This window comes from Aedes aegypti, chromosome 2, assembly GCF_002204515.2.
Source record: "Aedes aegypti strain LVP_AGWG chromosome 2, AaegL5.0 Primary Assembly, whole genome shotgun sequence".
Lineage (NCBI taxonomy): Eukaryota > Metazoa > Arthropoda > Insecta > Diptera > Culicidae > Aedes > Aedes aegypti.
In genome coordinates, this window is record NC_035108.1 from 36903759 (window position 1) to 36930696 (window position 26938).

General features: G+C 39.8%; 2 protein-coding genes across 2 annotated transcripts; one reads left to right on the forward strand and one right to left on the reverse strand.

Annotated features, from left to right (window-relative positions):
• Positions 1-629: 629 nt before the first annotated feature.
• Positions 630-2495, reverse strand: LOC5569907 (alpha-tocopherol transfer protein). The gene is made up of 2 exons (XM_001658754.2): positions 1636-2495; positions 630-1056 (listed from the first exon to the last, which is right to left on the reverse strand). The coding sequence occupies exons 1-2, from the start codon at positions 2374-2376 to the stop codon at positions 802-804; spliced, it is 996 nt and encodes a 331-aa protein (XP_001658804.1). The 5' UTR covers positions 2377-2495; the 3' UTR covers positions 630-801.
• Positions 2496-18211: 15716 nt separating this feature from the next.
• On the forward strand, positions 18212-19423 carry LOC5569908 (clavesin-1). The gene is made up of 2 exons (XM_001658755.2): positions 18212-19016; positions 19077-19423. The coding sequence occupies exons 1-2, from the start codon at positions 18300-18302 to the stop codon at positions 19329-19331; spliced, it is 972 nt and encodes a 323-aa protein (XP_001658805.1). The 5' UTR covers positions 18212-18299; the 3' UTR covers positions 19332-19423.
• Positions 19424-26938: the final 7515 nt, after the last annotated feature.

Genomic DNA, 26938 nt, shown 5'->3' on the forward strand with positions numbered 1-26938 from the left:
TATCCTATTCAACCGTTTATCAAAAGATTTACGCTGATGCGTTTTTCTTTAAGATCCTTGATATAGTGGCCACATTATAGCCGATTCCGGAAACTATCTGTTACTTGAAATTTGCCTACATCCAGGGGCTAAATAGCACAGAACTCTTTTCAGCTGTCCTGACCCAGTAACCCACCTGAATAACTACGGTCACATGAACATTCCTGAGATCCTTCGGCCGCTTTTAGAAACTAGATATGTGAGCCTGTTTACTGACAAAAAAAATAAATCTTTTAAGTATTCGCTGAGCGGTGAGAGTTTTAGTCATTTTTCTTTCACTCGAACCTATACGGGTTAACTGAATGATTTACCATTATACATCATTAACTCTAATTTTAGTTCTCTCATAATATCGTTCAAGATTTTACGAGGTAATTTTCTGCATGTGAGATGAATTTTACAAACTTCTGACATCAATTTCTTGAAAACTTGAAAGGACGATTTGTGGAATGAACAATTATTTGCTTCGTGGGATTCTTTTTTTTTTTTGAGAAAACAATTTCGACATTTTGTTGACGCCGTTCGCCTCTCAAACATTTATCCTACCAAAGTTTTGTGATAGATTCTTCAAAAATTTACATAAACATGAATATGTTTTGAACTTCAACAGATTGCTTCTAGTTTATTATTCTACTCAATAACATTTCAGTTGAATGATAACCACCTTCAACATCGAAGGCGAATCGGTTTGTACCCTATTTCAAGATGCACACAAACACACACATATAACAATACCATAAGCCTTATTTCACACTCCCCAGTTTAATCAACAGTCAGCTGACGGAAAGTTCCAACGGCTCCGCTCTCCATCTCAGCATCCGAATTTTCCTGCCAATACTTGGAATCCTTGCTGACTTCAATTTCCATCTCGTCGTTCAGCTGCATGCGGCCGCGCATTTGCTGGCAACGCTTCTTGAAGGCACCAATCATTTCCGCTCGAGGGGTCTTACCACCGTATTCCTTTGGCAGCAGGTTCTTATCCAGCTTGGTGTAGCACTCGTCCCAGTTTTTGTGGCACTATTATGAAAAAAAAAACGGTGAATTTAATGTTTTTACTGATTTATAAGGTTGATCGTTTTCATAAGACCAAGATCCTTACAAATTTTGAATGAACAAAAGACCACGTGAAGGATGGAGGTCTACAAATCTTAATATAAAAAATATTGCGTGGTTTTTCAACAGTTTCTCATGATTTTTAACCAAATTGAAAATCACTAGGGATGATCCCATGGGTTGTAAGATAGTTGTAAAAATTAACTTTTTTTTTAACTCCTCAATGCTTCCAGTGGAAGATTTGCCCTTTGAAAGAAGCACCACACCAAACAACGGACCAGCATGCAACTCCCAGTGGCACAGACGGAATACGTTCCTGACGAAAAGTTTTCATGACTGAAGCGGGAATCGAACCTCAATGCGATCGATCGATACAATTAAATGATGGCCACGAGCCCATAAATGTGCTTGTTTAAAGTGAATGAACGTTTGACCAAAATTTGGGTGATATCAGTGATGGTTACACATGCTGTGGACTCTTGAATAGGATTGATCACTGTTTTGATTCAAGCGATCAACATGAAGGTTTAAAAAAATACTTACGAAGACTCGTTCACGCAGCTTTTCACTGAGTAAGGCAAGTGCAAAGTTAGCGATGGTAAGCGTAGCCGAAGGAGTGTTGACAAAGTGGAACTCCTGAATTCTCAGCGGGAAGGCTTTGTTCAGAAACGACGCCAGCACCCGGATTTCACTTAGAGTGACCAAGCTCAACTGAGACATGGTCATTCCGGAGAGATCGTAAACCAGAACCAGGCCGGCGCACTGGACTTCGTTGGTGTCGAAGAACGATTCGTTGACCAACATGTGGATGCGGAGCACATCTGCTGCAGTGAACTTCGTTGGATCCAGCTGGGCGGTGTCGTTGAAGATCAAAGCACGACCCTGGGCATCCCGTTCCGGAAGCGGGAACAAGTATCCGGTGTCAACCAGGGCCGAAAGCTGCGGCTCTTCGATGTCCAGCTTGGTGAACCACTGCGGGTACATCATACGAGCCACCAAGTACCGTTCCAGGGTCTCCGTAACAGTGTTGATTGAGTACTTCTTGCCACGTAGGAATCGCAACAGGAAGGGTGCATCCGTACGACACTTCTTGATATGTGGATGCTTTGCGATCCAGTCGCGCAACTGCTCCAGACCTTGTTGGCGCATGGCATCGTCCTCGCGTAGCTGCTCCGAAGCAATATTCTTGTAGAACTCGTTTAACTCGGCGACGCGATCGTCATACTTTTCCGGAGCCTTTTCCACACTGGGAACAGTGAACAGATAACTATCTTCGGCGCACATTTTCTAACTTTGAACTCGATTTGGGACGATACACAGCTCACAACAAAGCTTATCACAGAGAGCTGCTGTTAAGGGTGAGGGTTGATGACCAACTGACTGCTGGTCGTCTCTCGGATTTACTATTTATTAATAAGCAGCCGCAGGGGCATTTCTTTTTGTTTGAAATAATTTACTTTGGATGGCTTTTCGGTTGATGGCATCTTGCGTACGAGAAGACGGACACACAACCGTGACCACTCCGGTTAGTTACATTCGGCTTTCGATATGCGGAGGAAGGTCGTCGGAAGAGGAGGACGTCAAATCGGCTGCACAAAAAAGTGCGTAATATGTCGCTTTAATTATGTGCTTTGGAATTTATGACACCTCGTTTTAAGCGCTTTTACAAGCCAAGCTGCAATTAGAATGAATACGTTATGGCACAAATGGGGGGAATTTGTGATAGTTCTAGACGATATGACGTAGCATCAATGAAGACAATGTTTTGCATTGCTCATCAGAAAAGTGCTTGGAAACAAATCGTCTGAACTGAAGACGATAATGGTTCTCAAATTTTGTCTGCTATTCGAAATCATACGAATTTCATCTAATAGAATTGACGAATTTCTATGATTTTGTATAGTAGACCATTTTTTTAATATTGAACCACTCTATCAGCAGATTATTGTTTAAAAAAACAAAAAGTTTTTAAACCGCTATTACTTTTTTATTTTGCTTATTATTTTTCGATTCTGATTATTGATCTATCTTACATTCAATAACAATTGTCAATGTTCTCTTGTCTTGTCTTCTATGTAGAAATAGGCGTACCGTAAAACGGTGTAACTTTAATAGTTTTTTCGTAGAAAAATTTAAATATTTGTGCGTGCTGGTAACCTAGCTATCGATTTCAGTGATAGATTACCTAAAGTTTTATTTTAAATGTATTTATAATTTTTCATATAATCAAAAGTTGGTTTTCTGTTTTGGGGTAACTTTGATAATCGAACAAAATTAAATGAATCACGGAACATGTATAGGGCATTGCATACGTTTAACGTTATAGGGAAATGATCGCAGTGTGTGAAAATGCTTTTCGCTAAAAGACCTGAGACTATATTCAAGTTCTATGATAATTAAGCTATCAAAGATAAGTGACCAATTATTCAAAACTACATCATTCGTATATGTAGCCTCAAATGTTCTCGATTCAAAAGAAAATACAGTCGACTCTCCACATCTCGATGTTCTACATCTCGATATCTCTCCCTATGTCGATGATTTCATAAGTCCCTTCAGTCTGCATACATTTTCACTCTCCATATCTCGATATCCTCCGTATCTCGATATCTCCATATCTCGATGCGTTTCTGTTGATTTTATGTTCTCGATTTTCTCTCCGTATGTCGATATGACCAGTATCGAAGGTTACTAGACCAAAATTTTGATTCAAAACAAATTAGGAGCGCAAGATGACGTCTGTTTGTGTATTACTTTCTTGGCAACGGAGTGTTTTTCAATCTAGTATTCATCAAAAATGTGTTCTTTATCTCGATCTCTCCCTATCTCGATGGTCCCTTCGATATCGAGATGTGGAGAGGCGACTGTAGCTCTTACATGAAGTGTCATACTAATATTTTTTTAGTTTTGCATTCGTTTTGCTTAACCAATTAACAGATATTATGATATTTTGTTTAGTATGTGGTGGGTAACGCACTATCAAAGTTACCCGTATTATCAAAGAAACCCCTTTTTACGGTAATTCCAAATGTTTTGGTGCAATACTACATGTTAAATTTCATAAAACTGATCTACCAAAAGGGCAAGGCGTTTTTAAACTACAGGATAAACTTCGTTTGTACTTTCCGAGACAATAGATTACTACCCGGATAGTGATGAATAACAAAATAGTGGTGAAATAAGGACAAATTTTGCAATTCCATATCGCATCAATAACAAAACATGCAAACATAGCATGGTTGCAACTACAAACAAAAGGAAGGGTGAATCTCTGAATTCACAACTTCCTTCCAAAAAAGTGGGATTTAAAACTGTCACTAAACGCGGTAAAATTGGAAGAAAGGGCGTTTCTCCGAAATGCCCGCTTTCTTCCATGGGTGAAATGGTTAATGTTGATAATTGCATCGAAATGAGCAATTACTGAAGAAGTCTGTAAATCGCAGACAAAATAGGCATATCTGTCAAAGATAAGCAACGTATCAGAAGTTAATGGTATTTGCTCGCCTTACTAGTGATTTTTAGTATTTTATTTTTTCTTTTGCAAAAGTGAAGTGTTAAACTTCAATTAGTAGTTTTTTCTTAAACATACTCTAATGAACCCTTCCATAAATTTGAAAAAAGGGTGATGTTAAAATTTACTCATCAAATTATTATAGGATCACGTTTTAATGAATCCAAATATTTTTTTTTAATTTTTAAAATTGGAATGCTCGTTCTTTGAATGGTAAAGAGAACGAGCTGTTTAATTTTCTAATAGCTTATAATATACATATAGCAGTTATTACTGAAACTTATTTTAAACCTGGAACTTATTTAGAACCTGGACTCAAAAGAGATCCAATCTTTTTGGTTTATCGTGATGACTTGATAGGACATGTGGAGAAGTTGCAATCATCATTCATAGGCGTGTAAAACATCAACTTTTTTCGTAGCTTCTAGCTATTGTCCAATCAGTATGCTTTCCCCCATCAGTAAAATTTTGAAAAGGTCATTTTGAACAGAATGATGGTCCACATCAATGAAAATTCAATTTTAACCAATGAACAATTCGGATTCCGCCATGGACATTCGACCACTCATCAACTTTTACATGTAAATTTGATTCGTTCCAACAAATCTGAAGACTATTCTACTGGTCTTGCTCTTTTAGACATAGAAAATGTATGCGACAGTGTTTGGCATGAAGGCTTGATTGTAAAAGTTATCTGTCAAATCATACACTCCAGGTTAATTATCAGAACTCCAAGTTTGTAAGACTTCCTGTAAGAGCTGGTGTTCCTCTAGGCAGCATTTTACGACCAATATACAATATTTTCACATCTGACTTACCTGAGTTACCTCAGGGATGTCAAATATCTTTGTTTGCGGATGACACAGGCCTCTCCGCCTAATGACGAAGCCTGCGTGTCATCTGTAGCAGATCGCAAAAGAGTTTGGATATTTTTTCTTCATTCTTGCAAACATGGAAGATTTCTCCTAATGCTTCCAAAACTCAACTAATAATATTCCCACACAAACCAAAAGCTCTTTTTTTGAAACCTCTCTCATCTTAACAACATGTTTACTTGAAGGTTTTAAATAAAAAAGCTTTTGGTTTATGTGGGAATATTATTAGGGTTCCAATAAATTGGTCAGATAAAGTTAAGTATCTAGGCTTCATGCTAGATGAAAATTTAACTTTCAAAAATCACATTGAGGGCATTCAAGCCAAATGTAACAAATATGTAAAATGTCTTAGTCCACTTATTAATAGAAAATCAAAACTTTGTCTTAAGAACAAGCTTTTGATATTCAAACAAATTTTCAGACCAGCCATGTTGTATGCTGTATCAATATAAACTAGCTATTGTTATACCAGGAAGAAAGCTCTGCAGAGAATTCAAAATAAAATTTTGAAAATGATTTTGAAACTTCCTCCCTGGCATAGTATCAATGAGTTACATAGAATACACTGCGGAACACGTTTTTGTCTCCAGCATCAAAATACCTCTATTTACTTAATTAAGGATTGCTGAATCCATTGCCGTTTACATAAATATAATAGCACGTCTAGTTTTTGAGATATTGGTTGTTGAAAATGCAAAAATTGACTATTTCAGCCAACTTGCATGCAAGTTTGCCAGCTTGTACAGCAATTTATTTGCTTAATTTGCCATAGAATTAAAAATTTATTTGTATAACAATATGTATCATCAAAGTTTATAATATTTTTGAAGCGGAAAAGTTGTTTTTTGATTATTTAGAAAAGTATCGTATTTTGCCATATAAGAGAAACGAAGAATTTTGTATGGAGACTGGAAGCATGTTGAAAAAGATCGGTTTAATCTAAATGTAATCGTGAAATTTCAACCAAAATATATCTAAAACGAAAATTTTAGTCCTCTTTTGCATGTTTGGTGGATAAGATCACAAAAAAGTTTGATAAAATATGCTCTTAATTTTAGGTAAACATCGAGGAAACCAATGTTTTATTCAACTTTGGCGACCTGTAGCTTAAAATTGTGACGTGCTGGGAAATTTCTGAGAATGGCATCAGATTCAGCAACCCCAAATCTACTAGAAACACATAATTTGATCCTTGAGACACGCAAAAATGTCATTTTTGTTGCGCTGTGATATCCAATGTTGAAACATTGGAACAAATGTCAAAAAAAATTATTAATAATTTCAGGCAAAAATCGTTACAATCTTCTATTGCCACGATTAATGCGTTATGCATTTAGGTTAAGTTAGATTAAGTAAATTTAAAATGTGTTTTTTTTTCTTATAAGCTGGTGAAATCAACTCATCTCTAAAAAATCTGATCTGCTACGGCAAATGAAATGTAATATGTTGTTACTGAATTTTAATAAAATCTTAAATTTGTTTTACCATATTAGGATGTGTTGACTTATAACACAGAACACATGGATATAAGAAATAAATGTAATGTTTGGAATGATACTAATAAAGAAATAAAAAAAATTGTCATTACCAAACGCTTTTCAGTTAGGTAATAAACTTATACGATAATGCGGGAAAGTAGGCCATGATAAACAGAGAAAGAGCTAATCTTTCTAATGCCGATGAAAGATCGAAAATCCGGTTGCGCCTTTCGGAGATATCGGCATTTGAAAACAACCATTTTTTTCGAAGAAAATTTCTTATAACTCTGTAACCATAAGAGATAGAACAGTAGTTTCTTCGGCAAAAAGTTGCGCAATCAAAAGTTCTAAAAGCGCTCGGAACAAAGTTTTTGCGAGAAATTATCGTATGAAAAGTTATCAAGAAAAAAATGATTTTTCAGTACCATCCTAACTTTTTTGTTAGAAAAAAATCATAACTCGCGAACCATAAGAGATAGAAATTTGGGTTCTTCGGCAAAGTTGCTCCAAATCGGTTGTTCTAAAACATTGTAGAACATTGTGTAGTCCTAAATGCGTCAGCAAAAAGTTTGTGTGCTGATCTCGTAAACCATATGGGCCACCCTAATTTCACATCTCTGAAAATAATGTCTGAAAAATATGAAGAAACTTTACCGAAGACACCATATATCTAAAATTGACGGTTTGCGCCTAAATTGTTTTTGTCTTCCTAGATATGGCTTTGGGACCAATGTGCACTGGCCACATTGTTTTGTCTCCACTAAGAATTGCTGTACGAAACAAATGGGTTATTGAAAGTTTTGTTTTTGGAATCACTCGGGCTATTGAAGATTACAATTCAGATGAACGTCTTAGTTAGAATTTCATCATCAACTCACATTCAATAAAGGGACTTTATTTGAGGACAGGCATTGACTAACAATTTTCCATATTTTGCATTTTTTTATTTCACTTTAATCTATTTTTCAGATATTTTTGTTTCTAATTGTCTCTCATTAACTATTTTTAATCACTGTAATTATTGAAAATTTAGATAAAACACTTTTGATATAACTTTCATTGGTACTGTTTGCTACAATTAAGAAAAACAGCCAATGATATAAAAACGGTGAATCTCCTATGAATCATACAAGTCGATGTATAAGTTAGTTCTAAAGAACAGCATAATATTCAAAGAAATGAAAATCATTAATTAGAATGTTGAGAGCGGAATCGCCAATAGCATGGAAGATTTTTTTTAAGGCGCTACGTGCTCGTGGCCACTACTGTGCCGGAATCAGTTGATCTGTATCTTCTTTACCGATACAGATCTATTTTTAACTAATCTTTATTTACATCTGCTTTCACTCTCGTCTGCTCTTTTGCTCTCACACCGAGCAGATAGGAGAGTGCTCTGATGTTAGTCCAATCGATTTCCATAAGCCATAGTCCGTTGCTCTTCCGGTGGTTCGTTTTGCCGTGTTCCTGAGTCGTTTGAGGCTAGCAACCTGCGAAGTGGGTCAGTTTGTCTCAGTCACCATCTGATACTGACACTAATACGGAGCTATGTTGGATCGAGTAAAGAACTATATCTCTTTTGACCAGCATGGGTTTATGCCAGGAAGGTCTGTGACGACGAACTTACTGAACTTCACTTCGAAATGCATAGCGTCCATGGAAGCAAAAGCACAAATGGATGTTATTTACACGGATCTCAAAGCTGCATTTGACAAAATTGACCATACAATTCTGCTCTGCAAGTTATCTCGCCTCGGTTTTTCGTCGCAACTAGTATCCTGGTTAAACTCTTATCTTATTGGAAGAGATCTGCGAGTGAAACACGGTAAAAAATAGACACCATGCTATCAATAGTTCTGCACTTGGATTTGCACTACTGTTGAATCTTGACAAAATCAAGGTAACAGCACTTGAATTCAACGTTGCATGTTTTGATTTGAAATAAAAAAAAGTTAAAATAAACATTTCCGCCTGACCCAGATTTGAACCACCAACCTTCGGAGTGCAAGTCTAGTGTCTTACCTCGACACTAACTCGCATCTGTTGAAATGGATTGAATTGATCTCAATCACTTTCTACAACGAGCTGTCAATGATTGCTCTCATACAAAAGACATGATGTTCAAAATCAACGACTTTTCACTTCAGAGTCTAGTTCTAGAGACAGTAGAGCAAATCCAAAGTTGAAACTCTTCAAATCATGGTGATTGGTGTTTTGAATTGAGTCAAGTGATCAATCTATTCAATCGAACGTGCTGATTTTTTACCGTGAACTAAACAATAGCGTGTCGAGGCCATTTTCGAACAAGTCAGGTGTTCCTCAAGGGAGGGGGACCACTTTTTTTTCTGTTCGGAACATAAACCACTGCGACCAATAATTGATCTATTGTAGTATATCCCGTGTCTTTTGTGTAGTGCATGTCGTTTTACTTTGTCACTATCGAGAAGTGATAAAGCATTCGGTTTTCTTACAGTTGTAATTCCTAACTTGATCACAGGAAAGGATTCTAACTGAAAGGTTCCTACCCTTCGAAGAGTGTGGTGCATGCACTCTCCACAGGCGCGCCCTTCTATCAAGCAAAATCGGATCCCTCGATAAAGCCAAGAAATTACACCGATATTGTCCATGCATCAGAAACCTAGTCCTTACTGCTTCAAACTAGAGAACGAAATAAATAAAAGATTAGAAAACAAATTGTTGAATTCGACTCATGTTTTTCCTTGTCTCAAGATCATTCTCGGCAACTGGGAAAACCGAGACTTGTCGCTTTCAACAAGGTTTAAAATGTAACAAGGACTAAAAGTGTTCCTTTGATTACTATAACATCCTGTTCTCTTCGTTTGAAGCAGTCAGGACTAGGGTTCACTGGTAGATCTTTACCCCATAACGCACCACGACCACCACTATTCACGCTGTTTTTCAATGACGTTACGTTGCATTTTGATGAAGGTTGCAAGTTAGTATATGCGGACGATTTCAAACTGTTTATCGAGGTACGATCCGTTGAATCGTCTACAACTGTTTGTTGAATGGTGTAACAAGAACAAGCTCGTCATCAGTGTTGTAAAATGTTATGTAATCTCGTTTCATCGTACCCAACGTCCTATTATGTATGACTATAACATTGACGGAGCCGTCCTGACAAGAATAACCGAAGTTCTTGATTTAGGTGTCCAGTTGGATACAAAACTTGCGTTTGAAAGCCAACGATCGATGGTTATCTCCAAAGCCACACAACGTTTGGGATTCATCTTTAAAATAGCGAAAGATTTCGATGATCCGCATTGCCTTAAGGCATTGTATTGTTCGCTCGTCCGTCCGATTCTTGAAAATGCCTCAGTTATATGGTGTCCGCATCAGGTATCATGGTGTTTGAGGATTGAACGGGTGCAAAAACGTTTTGTCCGCATGGCGCTACGAAATTTTCCATGGGGAGACCCAGTCAATCTACCACCGTACCCGGAGAGGTGTCAATTACTTGGAATAGATACTTTGCAACGTCGACGGAAAATCCAGCAAGCCTTGTTAATTGCAAAGTTAATCAATGGTGAAATAGATTCCCCCGAACTGCGCTCAATGATGAATTTTCGGATTCCGAGTAGGATGCTGCGGAATACAACTCTGCTTGAAAACAGATACCACAGGACCCTGTTTGGGTACAACGAACCGATTGCAGCTTGTGGAGTGTTTCGGAGGACCCAAGCAAGACGGTTTGTTTTTGGGACGCCAGGAGATTGTTTATCGTTTCGCAAGTTTTGATGGGCAGTGTTTCGGAGAGCCCAAGCAAGACGCTTTGTTTTTGGGACGCCAGGAGATTGTTTATCGTTTCGCGAGTTTTGCTGGGCAGTGTTTCGGAGAGCCCAAGCAAGACGCTTTGTTTTCGGGACGCCGGGAGTTGTTTTTCGTTTCGCGAGTTTTGCTGGGCAGTGTTTCGGAGGGCCCAAGCAAGACGGTTTGTTTTTGAGACGCCAGGAGATTGTTTATCGTTTCGCGAGTTTTGCTGGGCAGTGTTTCGGAGAGCCCAAGCAAGACGCTTTGTTTTCGGGACGCCGGGAGTTGTTTTTCGTTTCGCGAGTTTTGCTGGGCAGTGTTTCGGAGAGCCCAAGCAAGACGCTTTGTTTTCGGGACGCCAGGAGATTGTTTTTCGTTTCGCGAGTTTTGCTGGGCAGTGTTTCGGAGAGCCCAAGCAAGACGGTTTGTTTTTGGGACGCCAGGAGATTGTTTATCGTTTCGCGAGTTTTGCTGGGCAGTGTTTCGGAGAGCCCAAGCAAGACGCTTTGTTTTCGGGACGCCGGGAGTTGTTTTTCGTTTCGCGAGTTTTGCTGGGCAGTGTTTCGGAGGGCCCAAGCAAGACGGTTTGTTTTTGGGACGCCAGGAGATTGTTTATCGTTTCGACGAGTGCTTCGTAAAGCCCAAGCAGGACAGTTCGGTTTTGCGTCGTCCGATAGATTTAGCTCACGGTTTCGCGCGTGTTTTCGTCGCTGGAGATTTTTTTTTTTTTGTTTTTTTTTCTGTTTTGGAGCGTTTTGCTGGGTAGTGCCTCATGAAGCCCAAGCAGGAAAGTTTTTACATTCAGAAATGGAATAGTGAAAAGTGAAAAATGAAAAAGTGTTTCGTTTGATTTGTGTCCTCAGTACTGTTGGTTTTTGGCTGCCCTAAGTTCACCGAACCATCCGGAAGTGACAGGCAGCACATAAATTTAGAGAATCAATCCGGTGAGTTTGTTCCAGTATGATACTTTTTCTTTTGTGAGCCTTCCGGATCGTCGTGGAACTTCTGATCGTTTCTCGAACGGAAAATGTTATTTTCGGAGTTTGATAATTATGTTCAGATTGCGCATTCTGACCGGGCGGGTGTTACGCAACTAACAATCGGTAGTGGATGCTTTTTAACCGTTCGATGACCCTGGAGGGATCGATTCTGCTTTTCGTATAATTTTGAGCAGAAAAATCAGTACAGTTTTTCAATGGGCACAGTACAGTTTTTCAATAGGCGTGATTTTTTTTACGCGTATCGTTATTTTATACAATCCGATGACCCTGGAGGGATCGGTTTTGCTTTTTACTGGTTATTGAGCAAAAATATTACTGCACAATCGACAAGCATTTCGCGAAATACTATTTATACTATAAATAAGCTATTGTTTTCTCTTTTGATTGCCGGCATTCAAAAGATTAATTTGAAAACGCTTAAACAACAAATATTTATGGTCTATCGCCAGCTTTCTAGGCGAATCCTGACAATATACCTTCCCCAACCTCCAACTCCGTAGCACTTATGAGGGTGTCGCTGAGTCGGTGGCCTCTCATTAAGTAAGTGCTACATCAACATTTCCTTCCCCTATCCCAAGTTACGGTAAAGATGGGCGTGGCCGGGAATAGCGATATTCATGCTTTTAGTATTCTTGTTTATGATTTGAACAAGGTATACTCCCCTGCCTTGTTCTTGAAAGTGGTCAGGATGAGATTATTAAAAAGAAACATGAATGTTGCTAGTATCCAATCTACGAAGTATACCGTAACTACGCTAACGCTAACGCTAACGCTAACGAACCGATTGCAGCTTGTGTTAGAACGTTCAGCATAGTGGAAGATCTGTTCGAGCTTGACGAACCGTCCAGCCATTTCGCCAATAGAATCTACCGTTCAAGATTAAATTGACGTTTAAAGTGTTATTTTTTTTTTTGTTTTTCCATGTGATGTAATGTGGTGTGTAATAGATTTCGTCCTTTTATTAGTATGTTAGTCGTAATAAGTTTATGTAGACCATGAAGTCCGATAAACATGAAGAATAAATAAATAAATAAATAAATAAATAAATACTGACGGAGGATGGATGTGCTCCCCAAAGCACGGTCCTCCGTGCGGCGTCTTTTGGTGGCTGGACGGTTTTTTTTTGTGGAGGAGCTGGGAATTGAATCAGTCTGGAAGATGATCACCATATCATCGAAAAAAATATACATTTTTCGGAAACTATGAAATGCTCGAAAGCCTATGATACCATAGTTGGTTGAAAACATGTTACCATGCAAAAAGGTGAAAATAAACTAAACTAAACTAAACAATTATTTTTCATATAATTAAATATTGTAACCTTAAATTCATAATAATTTGAAGGATTTTACATGGATAATTATTGCTATGCAAAGCTGAGAACAGGTCTTAAAAGATTTACAAAGTACTGATTTTAGAGATGTTTACATGAAATGTAAAGTATGATTTATTAAAACTTTTCTGTGATCTTATTAGTGGACGCATGCAAAAAAGAACTTTAAATTTAATATCAAATATAATTTAGTTTAAATTGCAGAATTAAATTTAGATTAAATCGATATTTTCAACATACTTGCAGTTTCAAAATTCTTCATTTCTCATATATGGCAAAATACAATACTTACCTAAGCCACCAAAAAGTAGTATATGAGCAAATAAATGCTTTGATGATAATAAATCTTCGAGCTGCTTAGTAGAATACCTATAGTTTTTTCATCTTCTTTCAAATAAATGCTCACAAAAGCTGGTAAACTTGCAGATTGAGACAAAAATTGTCCTGCCAATCAGATTTGCTGTAAATATATATATAAAATAGAATCAAAAGTATCTATGCTTGGTTTAAATATGTGGTATGATTGGTTCAACTACACGAAATAATTGAATCAACCATAGATATGATTGACTGAATATCAGGCGTTGCAGAATTCGCTCTCATTTGAGAATGAAGCACGATCAAAGCAAGCAAAGAAAAACATCCCATCTGTTGCGGTCCACGATCGTCATTGTATCGCAAGGTGTAACAAGTCTGATAAATGGAAGCAGCGAGCGAGAGCCCCAACGAGAGAGCGATGATAAAATCCATTTTTCTCGCTTGTTTACCGTTGGGGATAGGTGTTTTTCTTTACTGGCACGATAAACAATCCACGAACTTCCAATAGCAACAGTGTCCCCCAGGCTTGGAGCATATTTAGAGTGGTTTTATCATGCACTACTATCCCCCCAATCTGCTCAAACTTGTAGCAGTATACGATAAACAGTCTCTCATAATTTGCAGCATGTTATGATAGTTACAGAGAGCGATACGTGAGAGATTCTCTCAATTTTCTCAGGATTCAATCCCTGCTGAATATACATATACAATCATAACAATGGTATTATTGTCGATGTCGTGTTGTCAAAACCTGCACGAATCTTCTTTATCGATATGGTAAAAAAGCGACAAAATGTAAATAAATATGGGAGCAGGAATACAAACCACTATCTTGTGAGTGAGATACCACTAACTTATAGTTGCTCTAATTTCGCTTTTTGGTATATAGTGTTTTTTTGCTGTGCATCTTATAACGTTTCGTGGTAACAATGTGCAGACAGCTGATTTAACAATAGTAGTATTGAAATATTCATGTGATGGAAGACAGAAACAAAAGCAAAAGCGATTGGGTAAACCATACTGTCAGTTTAGAAGTACCGATAATATGCTTGAAACGATTGTACTCAGGCATATTAAAACAACTATCGGAAAAGTTATTTCAATCTGTCAACACTTTTCTCCGTGACTGCAAGTTGGTTTTAACAGTCAAATTTTGCATTTTCAACATCTAATATCTCAAAAACTAGACGTGCTATGATATTTTTGAAAACTGGAGTGGAGTGAGCAACCCTATTTTTAATTAAATATCAGTATTTCGGGGCTTGAGACAAAAACGTGTTCCGCAGTAAAATCCAACACTTCCACAGTTATTAACTGAGATCTTTATTTCCCTATTGATTATTTTTGCATGTGTATCGTGTGGCAGGTACAAAGGTACTCTATGCCCAGGGAAGTCGAGAAAATTTCTTTTTCGGAACGATCCTCGACCGGGGAGGTTTCGAAACCACGACCCCCAGCTTGGTAAAAATTTGAGATCCGTACGTGGACGCTAAGTGGTCCCCAACGGCCCTGAAGGTTTTAGGCGTAGATGACCCTCTGCGCAATATCGAGCTCGCTGCTGTAGTGCACGCAGCATGAGTACGAAAAGCCACTAGTTACAAATTGTTCTGCGCGCGTTGATAATCAGCATAGAGGTTTGTTTTCTTTGGGATGATTCAAATAGTACGTGACGCAAAATTCGACAATTTTAGACCCTCTCCCTCCCCCACGTAACAGCTCTTATATGAAAAGTTTAAAATTTGTGTGTGGAACTGGACCATCACAATACGGAAGACCCCCTCCCTCCCTCTGTTGCGTTACGTAATATTTTAACGATCCCTTTGTAGTTCTGAATTTTATGCCAGCGTGCAGTGTTACGAAGATATCCACAGTATAAAATATTATTTTACTTAAAATTTTATGCGGATTATCAATTTGTTACGGCTTTTCGTACTCGTGTTGCGTACACTAGAGCAGCGAGCTCGATTTGGCGCACGGGGGTCATCTACGCCTTAAACCTTCAAGGCCGTTGGGGGTCCACGTACGGACTGACTGATATTTTTCTTACCAAAACTAGCACTTTACAATGACAAACTTATAACATTTCGCATTTTCGAAAAATAAGGTACGGCCTAATGGACATGTTATGTGTGGAATTATGAAAAAATCCTCGTGCTCAGGTGGAATTCGAACCCACGACTCTTGTATGATTGACGATTGCTTTACCAACTATGCTGCCTCTCTGTAGTAACCATATCGTTACTTGAATGCTAGCGACACGTTAATAGCTTTCCCCTATCTATACCTTCACTTCTACAATACAGTAGCTAAATAAATCGCAATCTCTCAGTGCGCATGGAATGGGTCTGAGAGAGGTCTAGGGATTTGATTTCAAAACTTTTTACCTTCTGAGCAGGGATTGAATGCTGAGAAAATTGAGAGAATCTCTCACGCATCGCTCTCTGTAACTATATATTATGACACATTATGAGAGACTGTTTATCGTATACTGCTACAACTTTGATCAGATCGGGGGGATAGTAGTGCATGATAAAACCCCTCTAAACAAGCTCCAAACTTGGGGGACACTAATGCTATTGGAAGTTCGGGGATTGTTTATCGTGCTAGTAAAGTAAAACATTTACCCAACGGAAAACAAACGAGAAAAATGGATTGTACCATCGCTCTTTCTTTGGGGCTATCATTTGCTGCTTCTATTTACCAGACTTGTTACAACTTGTGATCCATTGCCGATCGTGGACCGCTGCAGATGGGTTGGTTTTCTTCGCTTGCTTTGATCGTGCTTCAAAATCAAATGGGAGCGAATTCTGCAATGCCTGCTTCTGAGTTATTAGGTCATTAAGTGGCTCGGTAGCTTAGTTGATAAACCACTCGTCTTGCATATAAGAGTCGTGGGTTCGAATCCAACCAGAGCACTTGTATTATTTTTTCACAATTACACTCATAATTTGTCCATCTTTACCACGCGTAATGAGTTAATTAATTTAATGAATTCCTTAAGAACCTCAAATACATTCCCATCAAACACAACTTTTGCAATAACACTACTAATCTACAACTATCTCTACCTGCAACCATGTAGATTATTTTGGAATAAAAATCCCTTATTATTATTGTTCTGGTCTTCCATCGCGCTCCTCGTTTTCAGAGACACGAAGACCTCTGGGATTGACCTGCGACTGGATCGTCGTTGTTGTTGTTGTTTGAGAGGGACTTTAACCCGAAGGTCATTCGTCTCTTATATGGGACCGTCAGATAGTAGTGCTGTTTCTCTGAACGTCAGATCTCCTAATCGCAACATCGAGTGCAATGTTGAAAAATGAGCTTCACACATCGTCTCAATTCGAGCATTTTTCCAACCATCCAGCGTTGTATTTTTTCTTCTTTTTGGCGTTACGTCTCAACTGAGACAGAGCCTGTTTCTCAGATTAGTGTTCTTATGCCAACTTCGACTTACAAATAGAGAGCTTTCTTTGCCAGGGATCATTTTTGCATGTGTACATCGTGTGTTAATGTCGAAAATACGTCGACGTAAGTGGGGCCTTTCTTGGCCAAGTGGTTAGGCCACAAAGCAAAGGCTGAAGGTGTCTGGGTTCGATGCCCGGTCGGTTTCGGATCTTTTCGTAATGGAAACAGAGTATCATCGTACCTGCCACACGATATACGAATGCAAAAATGGCAAGTTTAGTGAAGAAAGCTTTCAGTTATTAATTATGGAGGTGCACATTGAATACTAAGCTGTGATGCAGGCTTTGTCCATGTGAGGACGTAATGATGAAGAAGACGTCGACGTTATGTCAAGAAGAAGAAGATGATGGACATAGCCATCACAACCATTTCGCCTTTATCAGGGCTTTGAATCTGTAGCTCTGGTTCTCAATAGATAGTAAATAATTTACACTGAAGAAGACTACAAATGGTAGTTGACGGATTCGGGTCGGGTTTTTAATTCTTCGGGCGGGTTTGAAAGGCTACAATACTATCGGGTGCAGGTCGGGTTCGGGCTTGTAAAAAATCGGGTATGATTCGGGTTTGGTGAATTTAGTAAACCGAACAACAACCGCACCTAAAGCTTCCTTATTCATCAGATACGACGAATTTATCGTTTAGGGCCGATTTCTTCACCCCACTTAGGTCGTAAACCTAGTTTAATCATATGGGTAAACGTGGTTTACTGCTTAAGCGAAGGTGAAGAAATCGGCCCTTATTCAATTTCGGTCTTTCTTTCAAAATTATTTCGGGTTTCAGGTCGGCTTCGGGTTTAAATATCAATTGTTTTTCGGGTTCAGGTCGGTATTTTTAATGCAATTCGGGGGCTCAGATAGCCATAGCGGTAAACGCATAGCTTTTCATCGAGAACAAACTGAAGGTCATGAGTTCGAATCCCAACCGGTCAAATATCTTTTCGGGTAGTACCTGCCACACGATATACATATGCAAAAATGATCAATTAACAAAAAAAAGCTCTCAGTTAATTACTGTAGAAGTGCTCATAAGAACACTAGGCTGAGGAGGCTCTGTCCCATTTGGGACGTAACGTCAGTATAAAGAAGAAGTTTTTGCAATGAAGTGTCTTGAAATTGAATTTTGATTGTTGCATTTTTATTTTGTACTGTTTTGTGTTCTATTTCTATTTTCATATCCTACTATATACAAACATTGAACGGAATCCTATTTCTCCTTTATGACACTACTGTAAGTCATTAAGAACATTTGAAATAAAAACCCACTAGTCACCATCTAACCTACCCAACAGATGATGAACCACTGGTTGAGGTCATTACAATCTTGTGGTAAGCTGTTGTATTTCGCTTATAATGCACTGCCCAGATTAAGTACACATCAGTCACTAAAAGAACCGACTGCCCAAGCGTTCCTCTTGCGAAGCAGCAGCATCTCGTCTAGTATCCACATTTTATCATTATGTCCGCCCCCTGCCTGGACAAAATCCCAGAATCGTACGATGATCACCTGGCTGAAATGGAGACGCAATTCCAACAGCACGCCAAGACCTACCTCCGAGAGGAACCGGAACTTCGCCGGCAGATGTTGGTCCAGCTTCGGGACTGGATTGCTAAGCATCCTCACATTAGGAAAGTTCGCACCGATGCCCTCTTCCTGCTGAAATTCCTCCGCGCCAAAAAGTACAATTTTATCAATGCTACTAAACTGTTGGAACGATATCTAGCTACCAAAGTGCTGCATCGGGATTGGTTCGGACGTTTGGACATAGAAGATCCGGAGCTTGGTGCCTTGGTGGACACAGGATATTTGTTCCCGCTTCCGGAACGGGACAGCAAAGGGCGGACGTTGCTGTTCAGCGTTGCGTCCGGCATTGATCCGGCTAGGTTCACTGGGAGACATGCATGTCGTCTGCACATGATGACGGCGGAATTGTGCGCGGAATCGAACGAGTTTCTCTGTGGAGGGTTTATCTTGGTGTATGACTTTTCCAACATCACATTGGCTCATCTGAACGTGGTTTCGTTCAACGATATCCGACTGCTTTCGAAAGCTGCTAACAATTCCCTGGCAGTGAGAGCTCAAGAGGTTCACTTTGTCAACACTCCAAGTGCGGGACTGACGATCGCCAATTTTGCGCTGCAATTGACAAATGAGAAGCTTCGGAACAGGATATTTGTAAGTTTGATATTCGTTATCGTAATAATTGTTTTTTTTTACATTATAATTTGATTACAGTGCCACAAAAACTGGGACGAGCTGTACAAGAAGGTCGATAAAGATCTCCTCCCGAAGGAGTACGGTGGAAAGATCCCCCAAGCTGAGCTAATTGAATCTTTCAAAAAGCGATGCACAGAAATGCGTCCGCTGTTGTTGGCGTACGATGAGATGGACATGGAAATTGCAAACGACTCTGAATATAGGAACGATGGAACCGGCGATGAGTTGGAATCTGGTGCTATTGGTACATTCCGGAAGCTGCAAGTGGATTAAGCTAAGGTTGTTTTGTTTATTTGAAGGTTATAATAGATTTATGTTACCACCCTTGTTGAGTACATTTAAATTTTCCGCACATATGAGTTTTGTGCCAATATTCGAAATGCCAAAAAATCCCATAATAAATGCTGTACACTTGTCACTATTCTTTTCTCTCACAAGCATGTTTAAGCATAGTATCGTGCGTGATTACAGCGAAAAATCCAAATGGATTTTAGCTTGGGCTTTCCTGCCTGTGTCACTCACCTCGCGCGTTAATTTATAATAAGCAATCGATTATCAGTTTGATTCAGTAGGTATTATGTCATTGTTAGATCGTAACTTGAAGATTTGAATATTGAAATAGTTTATTGGAAACTAAGGGTGTTTTATGCAATGTAGGACATATGTGTGTTCTGTGAAGGTTGTTTCTTTCACTGTCTTCAAAGTAAAATAATAAACGTGCCTAGATTCAATTTCCCAACTAAGTAACAACGAGCTAAATAACGTAAAAGTAAAGGATGTACGGAATCAAATTGCGATACACACAATTTTTCAAATGCATACTATAGGCATAAATAAGATGATATTTGTGCACATTTTTTTTTTCGCAAAGCATAACTGTTGGCTGTTGAGTGTACCGATAAATGCGTTTATTTTGACTTGTTAAGTATTGTTTTTAACCAAAAGTTTGGAACATCATTTTGATTCAAATGCCGAACACTGTGTTCATTCTGTCTCATATTTCGAACACCTTGATTCAAAATCCGAACAGCACGAATAAATCGTATTCAAATGAATAACTTCGCAAATAAATTTATCTGAGCTAGTTTTACTGATCTCGAACTAAAGGATCATCACTTCTCCTGAAGTATAAAACAGATTGGAAGACGTTTAAATTAAATTGCGATTGACTGCCATTTCTTTGTAGGTTGATTACATATTTCAGCGAAACAATTTAACCAAATCGCCATACAAAAACCGAGTGTGCGGAATATGAGTATGTTTGGAATTTGAGACAAAACGGTACTTACAAGGGAAGGTCACGATGGTGTTACACGGGGTTTTCAACCGGACTATTTTTGTTGGATTCTACATGTCGAAATATGAAAAACCCCAAAGCCTTTCGGGTGATGGACCAGTGGTGTAGCCAGGAGGGGCTCAGAAAGGGTCGATTTTGTACGAATATAATATTATTGAGTCAATTGAAAATTTGTCAAAAAGATTTTTCTCAGTATTTATTACGATAGTAATGATCAGAATTGACATTAATGTATGTTTGTAATGTATTTTCATGCCATTGGCGTAACTAACATGGAATACTGACACCAAAACAAATTTGGTTTTATTGAAATAGTATATCAACAAGAAACCCATCCCAATTGCGGCTATGGCATGGAAAAAATACATTTTAAACATACATCAATGTCAATTCTGTTCTCTACCATCACAATAATTACTTTAAAAATATTTGTATCGAATTTCCAATTAGCTTAATAATATAATATACGTACAAAATTGCCCCTTTTAGAGCCTCTCCTGGCTACACCACTGGTCCATCACCCGAAAGGCTTTGGGGTTTTTCATATTTCGACATGTAAAATCCAACAAAAATAGTCCGGTTGAAAACCCCGTGTAACACCATCATGACCTTCCCTTGTTAGCTTGATAGTGAATCTTACAAAGCCTAAACAAATACACATTGAACAAATTGCTCCCAAAATTTTAATAGAATATACCCAATAGGTAAAAAGTTACAGCCATTTAAAAGTGGTGCAATTTGATTCCATACACCTTTTACTTTCAAAGTTCGACAACGGAAGTCATTAGCAATAACCGAAAAGTACCAATAAATAAAAAACGATTATGTAAATGGAGATTAAAACCAAAGCAAGGATAATTAACAACTTAAAAAACTCCAGTTTATAAAAAATCTGAAGATTTTATTGGTTGTGTCAGGGCTGTGCATTTTCGAAAGCATTTTGTGAAACACGAAGGCTTGGTTGTGTCGTCCCGATGGTGACGAACAACTGCGTCGCTTCGTTCTTCGTTCCACACTCATTCGTTTCGTTATCCGAATTGAAAGCAACGAACAAGAAAGGTGAAATGAAAGAGTAAGAATTTCGTTTCATTTAATTTCGTTGAAATTTATCAAAATGTTTCAAATTGCATTTGACCTATTTTTGCAATGTAATTATGTAACTTGTTGAGTAATTAATTAAGATAGAGAAACTATGCGGGCCACCACGTCGTTTATTTGAATTAAACAGCTCCTATAGTTAGAGACTACCGATTGAAAGACCAGCTCGCTGCGGTGAGGCTCCGATTTATGACGCGCGACGCACAAGCAGCACGAAAGAGATGAGAGACTACGCTTGCTGCGATGAAAGGAAAGGTTCGTCGGATTGAAACGAAACAGTAGAGTTTCAACTGAAAAGCAAGCTTGAGTCAGTCAGTAGGGGACTGAAAATGCTTTCAATGAAATGAAAATGTACGGCCCTGTTTTGACGTGGTTTGTTAAAGACCCCGGATCGCCTTGAGTTTCTCATTGCACACGACTATTGGATTTCCTATAATTCACCTGTAAATTCTCTAAGACACCAAACACGGGAAAAAGTCTGATTCCCAAATCATGAATTTCAAGTGATGAAATTCATTAATTTGTTAGGTTTGGATATTGGGATCACAAATCATGGTTCTTGGAGTCATAATCATAATTCTTCATGAGCGTAACATCCAGTGTGACAACACTAAGCGGTGCGCTTTGCTTCAACTCATTCGGATTTATTATTTATTTATTTGGCTTTACATCAATTATCTTGATAAAACCTCGTCAACGACATTTCGCCAATTCACTCGGTTCATGGCCGCTTCTCTCCATCCTCGACTGCGACTCACGCTCTCCAGGTCCTGGTGCACCTGGTCAACCCACCTAACTCGCTGCGCCCCACATCTTCTAGTTCCGACCGGTTTTATAGTGAACACCATCTTAACAGGGTTATTGTTCAGAATTCTTGCAACATGCCCTGCCCTGCGTATCCTTCCATCTTTAGATACCTTCACGATACTGAATTCGCCGTAGAGTTGAGCGAGCTCGTTGTTCATCCTTCGCCGCCACACACCGTTCTCCTGCACGCCGCCGAGTGCTAAGGACGAGTAGCACTCAGAGTTTGAAAACCCCAAGAGTTTGCAAGTCCTCTTCGAGCATAGTCCACGTCTCATGCCCATAGAGAACTACCGGTCTTATGAGCGTTTTGTACATCATGCATTTGGTGCGGGGGTGAATCTTTCTTGACCGCAGTTTCTTCTGGAGCCCATAGTAGGCACAACTTCCGCTGACGATGCGCCTTCGTATTTCCCGACTAACGTTGTTGTCAGGCGTCAACAAGGATCCGAGGTAGACGAACTCATCCACCACCTCGAAGGTATCCCCGTCTATTGTAACACTGCTTCCTATGCGGGCCCTGTCGCGCTCAGTTCCACCAACCAGTTATTACTTTGTTTTCGACGCATTCATCATCAGCCCGACTCTTGTTGCTTCACGTTTAAGGCGGGTGAACAAATTAATCAAAAATGTCCATGTCATACGCGAAGCAAACAAATTGTCTGGATCTCGTGAAAATCGTGCCTAGACTGTTTAGTCCGGCTCTCCGCATGACATCTTCTAGCGCAATATTGAACAACAGGCACGAAAGTCCGTAGCCCAGTCGTAGTCTCCGCCGAGACTCGAACGAACTGGAGTGTTCGCCCGAGAACTTTACGCAGTTTTGCACACCGTCCATCGTTGCTCTAATCAATCTTGTGAGCTGCCCTTGAAAACTGTTCTCGTCCATGATCTTCCATAGCTCTACACGGTAAATACTGTCGCATGCCGCCTTAAAATCGATGAACAAATGGTGCGTAGGGACCTAGTACTCACGGCATTTCTGGAGGATTTGCCGCACGGAAAAGATCTGGTCCGTTGTCGAGCGGCCGTTGATGGAACCTGCTTGATAACATCCCACGAACTCGTTTGCTATAGGTGATAGACGACGGAAAAGAATCTGGGATAGCACTTTGTAGGCGGCGTTTAGGATAGTGATTGCAGGATAATTTTCACACTCCAGTTTGTCGTCCTTTTTGTAGATAGGGCATATAACGCTTTGCTTCCACTCCTCCGGTAGCTGTTCCGTTTCCCAGATTCTGATTATCAGCCGATGCAGACAAGCGGCCAACCTGTCCGGGTCCATCTTGATGAGTTCGGCTCCGATACCATCCTTGCCAGCGGCCTTGTTGTTCTTGAGCTGTTGAATGGCATCCTTAACTTCCACCATCGTGGGAGCTGGTTGGCTTTCATTGTCCGCTGTGCTGACATAGCAATCGCCTTCTCTGTCCTAACCTTCTTATCCCGGCACATTTCAGCTCGCGGCACGAAGCCTTTGCGGGATGTGTTGAGCTTCTGATAGAGCTTCCGCGTTTCTTGAGAACGGTACAGCAACTCCATCTCTTGGCATTCCTTCTCTTCCAGGCGGCGGAAAAGGCGGGTTTGCTGTTTCCGCTTCAGTCTGTATCGTTCCTCGTTTTGTCGCGTACCATGCTGCAGCATTGCAGCCCGCGCTGCATTCTTTTTCTCTAAAACCTCCCGGCACTCTTCGTGGAACCAATCGTTTCTTGAGCTCCGTTCAACATATCCGACAATGCTTTCGGCAGCGTCGTAAATGGCTGCTTTGACTGTCCTCCAGCAGTCCTCAAGAGGGGCCCTATCGAGGTCGCCCTCATCCGGCAACGCTGCCTCAAGATGCTGCGCGTACGCATTAGCGACATCCGGTTGTTTCAGTCGCGCTAGATTGTACCGAGGCGGGCGTCGGTACCGCACATCGTTGATGACGGATAGTTTTGGGTGCAGTTTCACCATCATCAGGTAGTGGTCGCCACGATAGGTTCTGACGTCGGTTATGTCGAAGAAGTGCCGTCCATCGATCAAAACGTGGTCGATTTGCGATTCTGTCTGCTGAGGTGATCTCCAGATGTACCGATACGGAAGGCTGTGATGGAAATAGGTGCTACGAATGGCCATATTCTTGGAGGCGGCAAAATCTATCAGTCGTAAGCCGTTCTCGTTCGTCAGCCGCTGGGCGCTGAACTTTTCAATCATCGGTCTGAACTCGTCCTCTTGGCCAACCTGAGCGTTCAAGTCTCCTATGATGATCTTGACGTCGTGGCTTGGACAGTGGTCGTACTCGCGTTCGAACTGCGCGTAAAATGCGTCCTTGGCATCATCACTGCTTCTGGAGTGTGGGTTATGTACGTTGATTATGCTGAAGTTAAAGAATCGGCCTTTGATTCTTAACTTGCACATTTGATCGGCCACCATCCGATCACGCACCTTTGCATATAATAGTAGATGGTATGATTACCTATAAACGTTCGCACCATTGCTCCTGTCCAGCTTATATCCTGCAGTGCTACGATGTCGAAACTGCGAATCTTCAGTAGGGGAACTGGGTGTAAAATGCGCCGTTGCGGTAAAACGCGCCACCCTTGTTTTGAACAAACGACGTGCTTTGGGACGCTGGGTATTACCCGAAATAATGGAAAATGTATTAAAATGCTTCTCTATATGTATTTTTAAGTGTTTTCCTAGTAAAAATCGTGAAAAACTCGAAAAAACGTTTTGGGCTGTTTTCGTTGTAATTTTATGTTATTTTCTAGGCCATTTTTCAGGCCGATAAACAACAAAACTTTTGAAACTTTCACCGAGAATCGACTTGTGCACTCCCATAGTTCGTATTTCATGCGAAAAAAGTGTTGAATTTATCCTTAAAAAGCGTATTGAAGGACTTAAACTTTAATCAACTCGTGGGGCAAAACGGTCACTCCTATTTCATAACACCAAAACAGCCGTTTGAATTCAAATTCCAGCAAAAGTAATGCCAAGCTGTAGTTACGTGCCAATTTGAACCTTACAAATGCACATTTTTCGAATCAGCATGTATACTATAATCGAACAATAACATCTGATCAAACGCCCTCATGTATGCAACGTATTTGCAAGTATGACTGCGCATGCGTGCGCGCGAATGACTAACGCCGAGATCAGGTGGCGCGTTTTACCCCGCAAAAAATAAAAATGCAGATAAGCAAGCATTTTATAAAAATTGATTTATTAACTCCAGAAAAAAAGAAAATTGATGGCTGTTTCTACTATTTGATAGAAAACATGTTTGTCTATGAGATAATGAATAAAAAAAGGCTTATAATATTGTTTTTCATAGCTAAAAACGCTTCCTTCCTTAGGGGGCGCGTTTTACCCCCAGTTACCCTACATGCGAGTGCTTTCGATGAATTTGAGAGATTTGCAGTTCCACGTTCCGAGTTTCCAATCGCTTGTCCATTTCCGTCGCTGTGGTCTTTGCCGATTGTTCCAGTCCGTTTTCTCTCGTTGACGTTCCTGTGCTGATGTGTTTTTAAGGTTGGCTTGCAGGGCCTGATACCAAGCCCCTAGATTTTCGGAGGACCATTCCCCCTAAATGTTCGGAGGACCATAGTTCGCAGTTTAGCTTAGAGTCCTTCTCTGGCGCTCGGACGATGATCAGCGTCAGAGACGCATGGGGAACGCTGGCGCTGTTGTGAGCCGCTCCTAATATGGAGTACAGACGCTCCAGGTTTGCAGAAGCAAAAGCAAAAGCAACGTTGCCGTTAGATACTTTGTGGATTCGATATTTTCAATTTTTTTCTTTGATATCCAGACAAGCTCTTGACTGCTTTCAGAAACAAGGCATGTGAGTTAAATTTGGGCAGAATCAAACATGTCGCGCGTCGGTCGAGTAAAGTGAAAAAGTGCCGCGTTCGGCTAGTTCTGTTTGATCTTCGACCTTGACGATTGCTCCTTCCCCTTTCTTTTTATCTTTATTTTTGTAATTATAAAAAAAAAAACTTTGAATGGTTCGACACTACAAGTGTAGACTTGCGAAAGGTTCACTTTATTCAATAAACTTTGGATGGTTCGCCACTGTAAGTGTCGGCATAAGAATAAGAGTGTTCTATGATGTTCCAGCCAATCGAGTTTTTGTTTCTTTTCAAATAAGTAAAATATAATAACACATGCTTTCGTCCTGACAGCTGTAGGAATGTTACATTTAGGTATTTGTTCAACAAACTTTGAATGGTTCGTCACCTCAAGTGTCGGCATAATTTTCCTCTACATAGAAATTGTTCATATCAAATGAAAATATTATATTTACGTATAAGCATGTATATATCTCACAAATCATTGTTTATCATGGTCTAATCACTTATCAAAGTGAATCCTATGACCCAACGATCCTCCCCATTAACAAACATCCTTCCCAGTAACCTTTGTGGAGATGCAGAGGCAAACACAGTCTCCAAATAGCAAAGGTTACACACTAACATTCCTTCCCCCAATCCCACCTGACTGCAAGGACGTGGCCGGCGCCGTTATTGACCCTGTATAAATAGAGGCACTGAATTATGCACACTGAAGAAGATTATGGCCAATCCCAGCCGAACTTCTAGTTGATTCTTTGTGCATTTTCACTGACTCCGGTCAATCACGGAATAGCAACCATTGATATGTGTAGTCAGTCTAAGCTAAGCTAAGCTAATTTTGGATTGAAATGCTT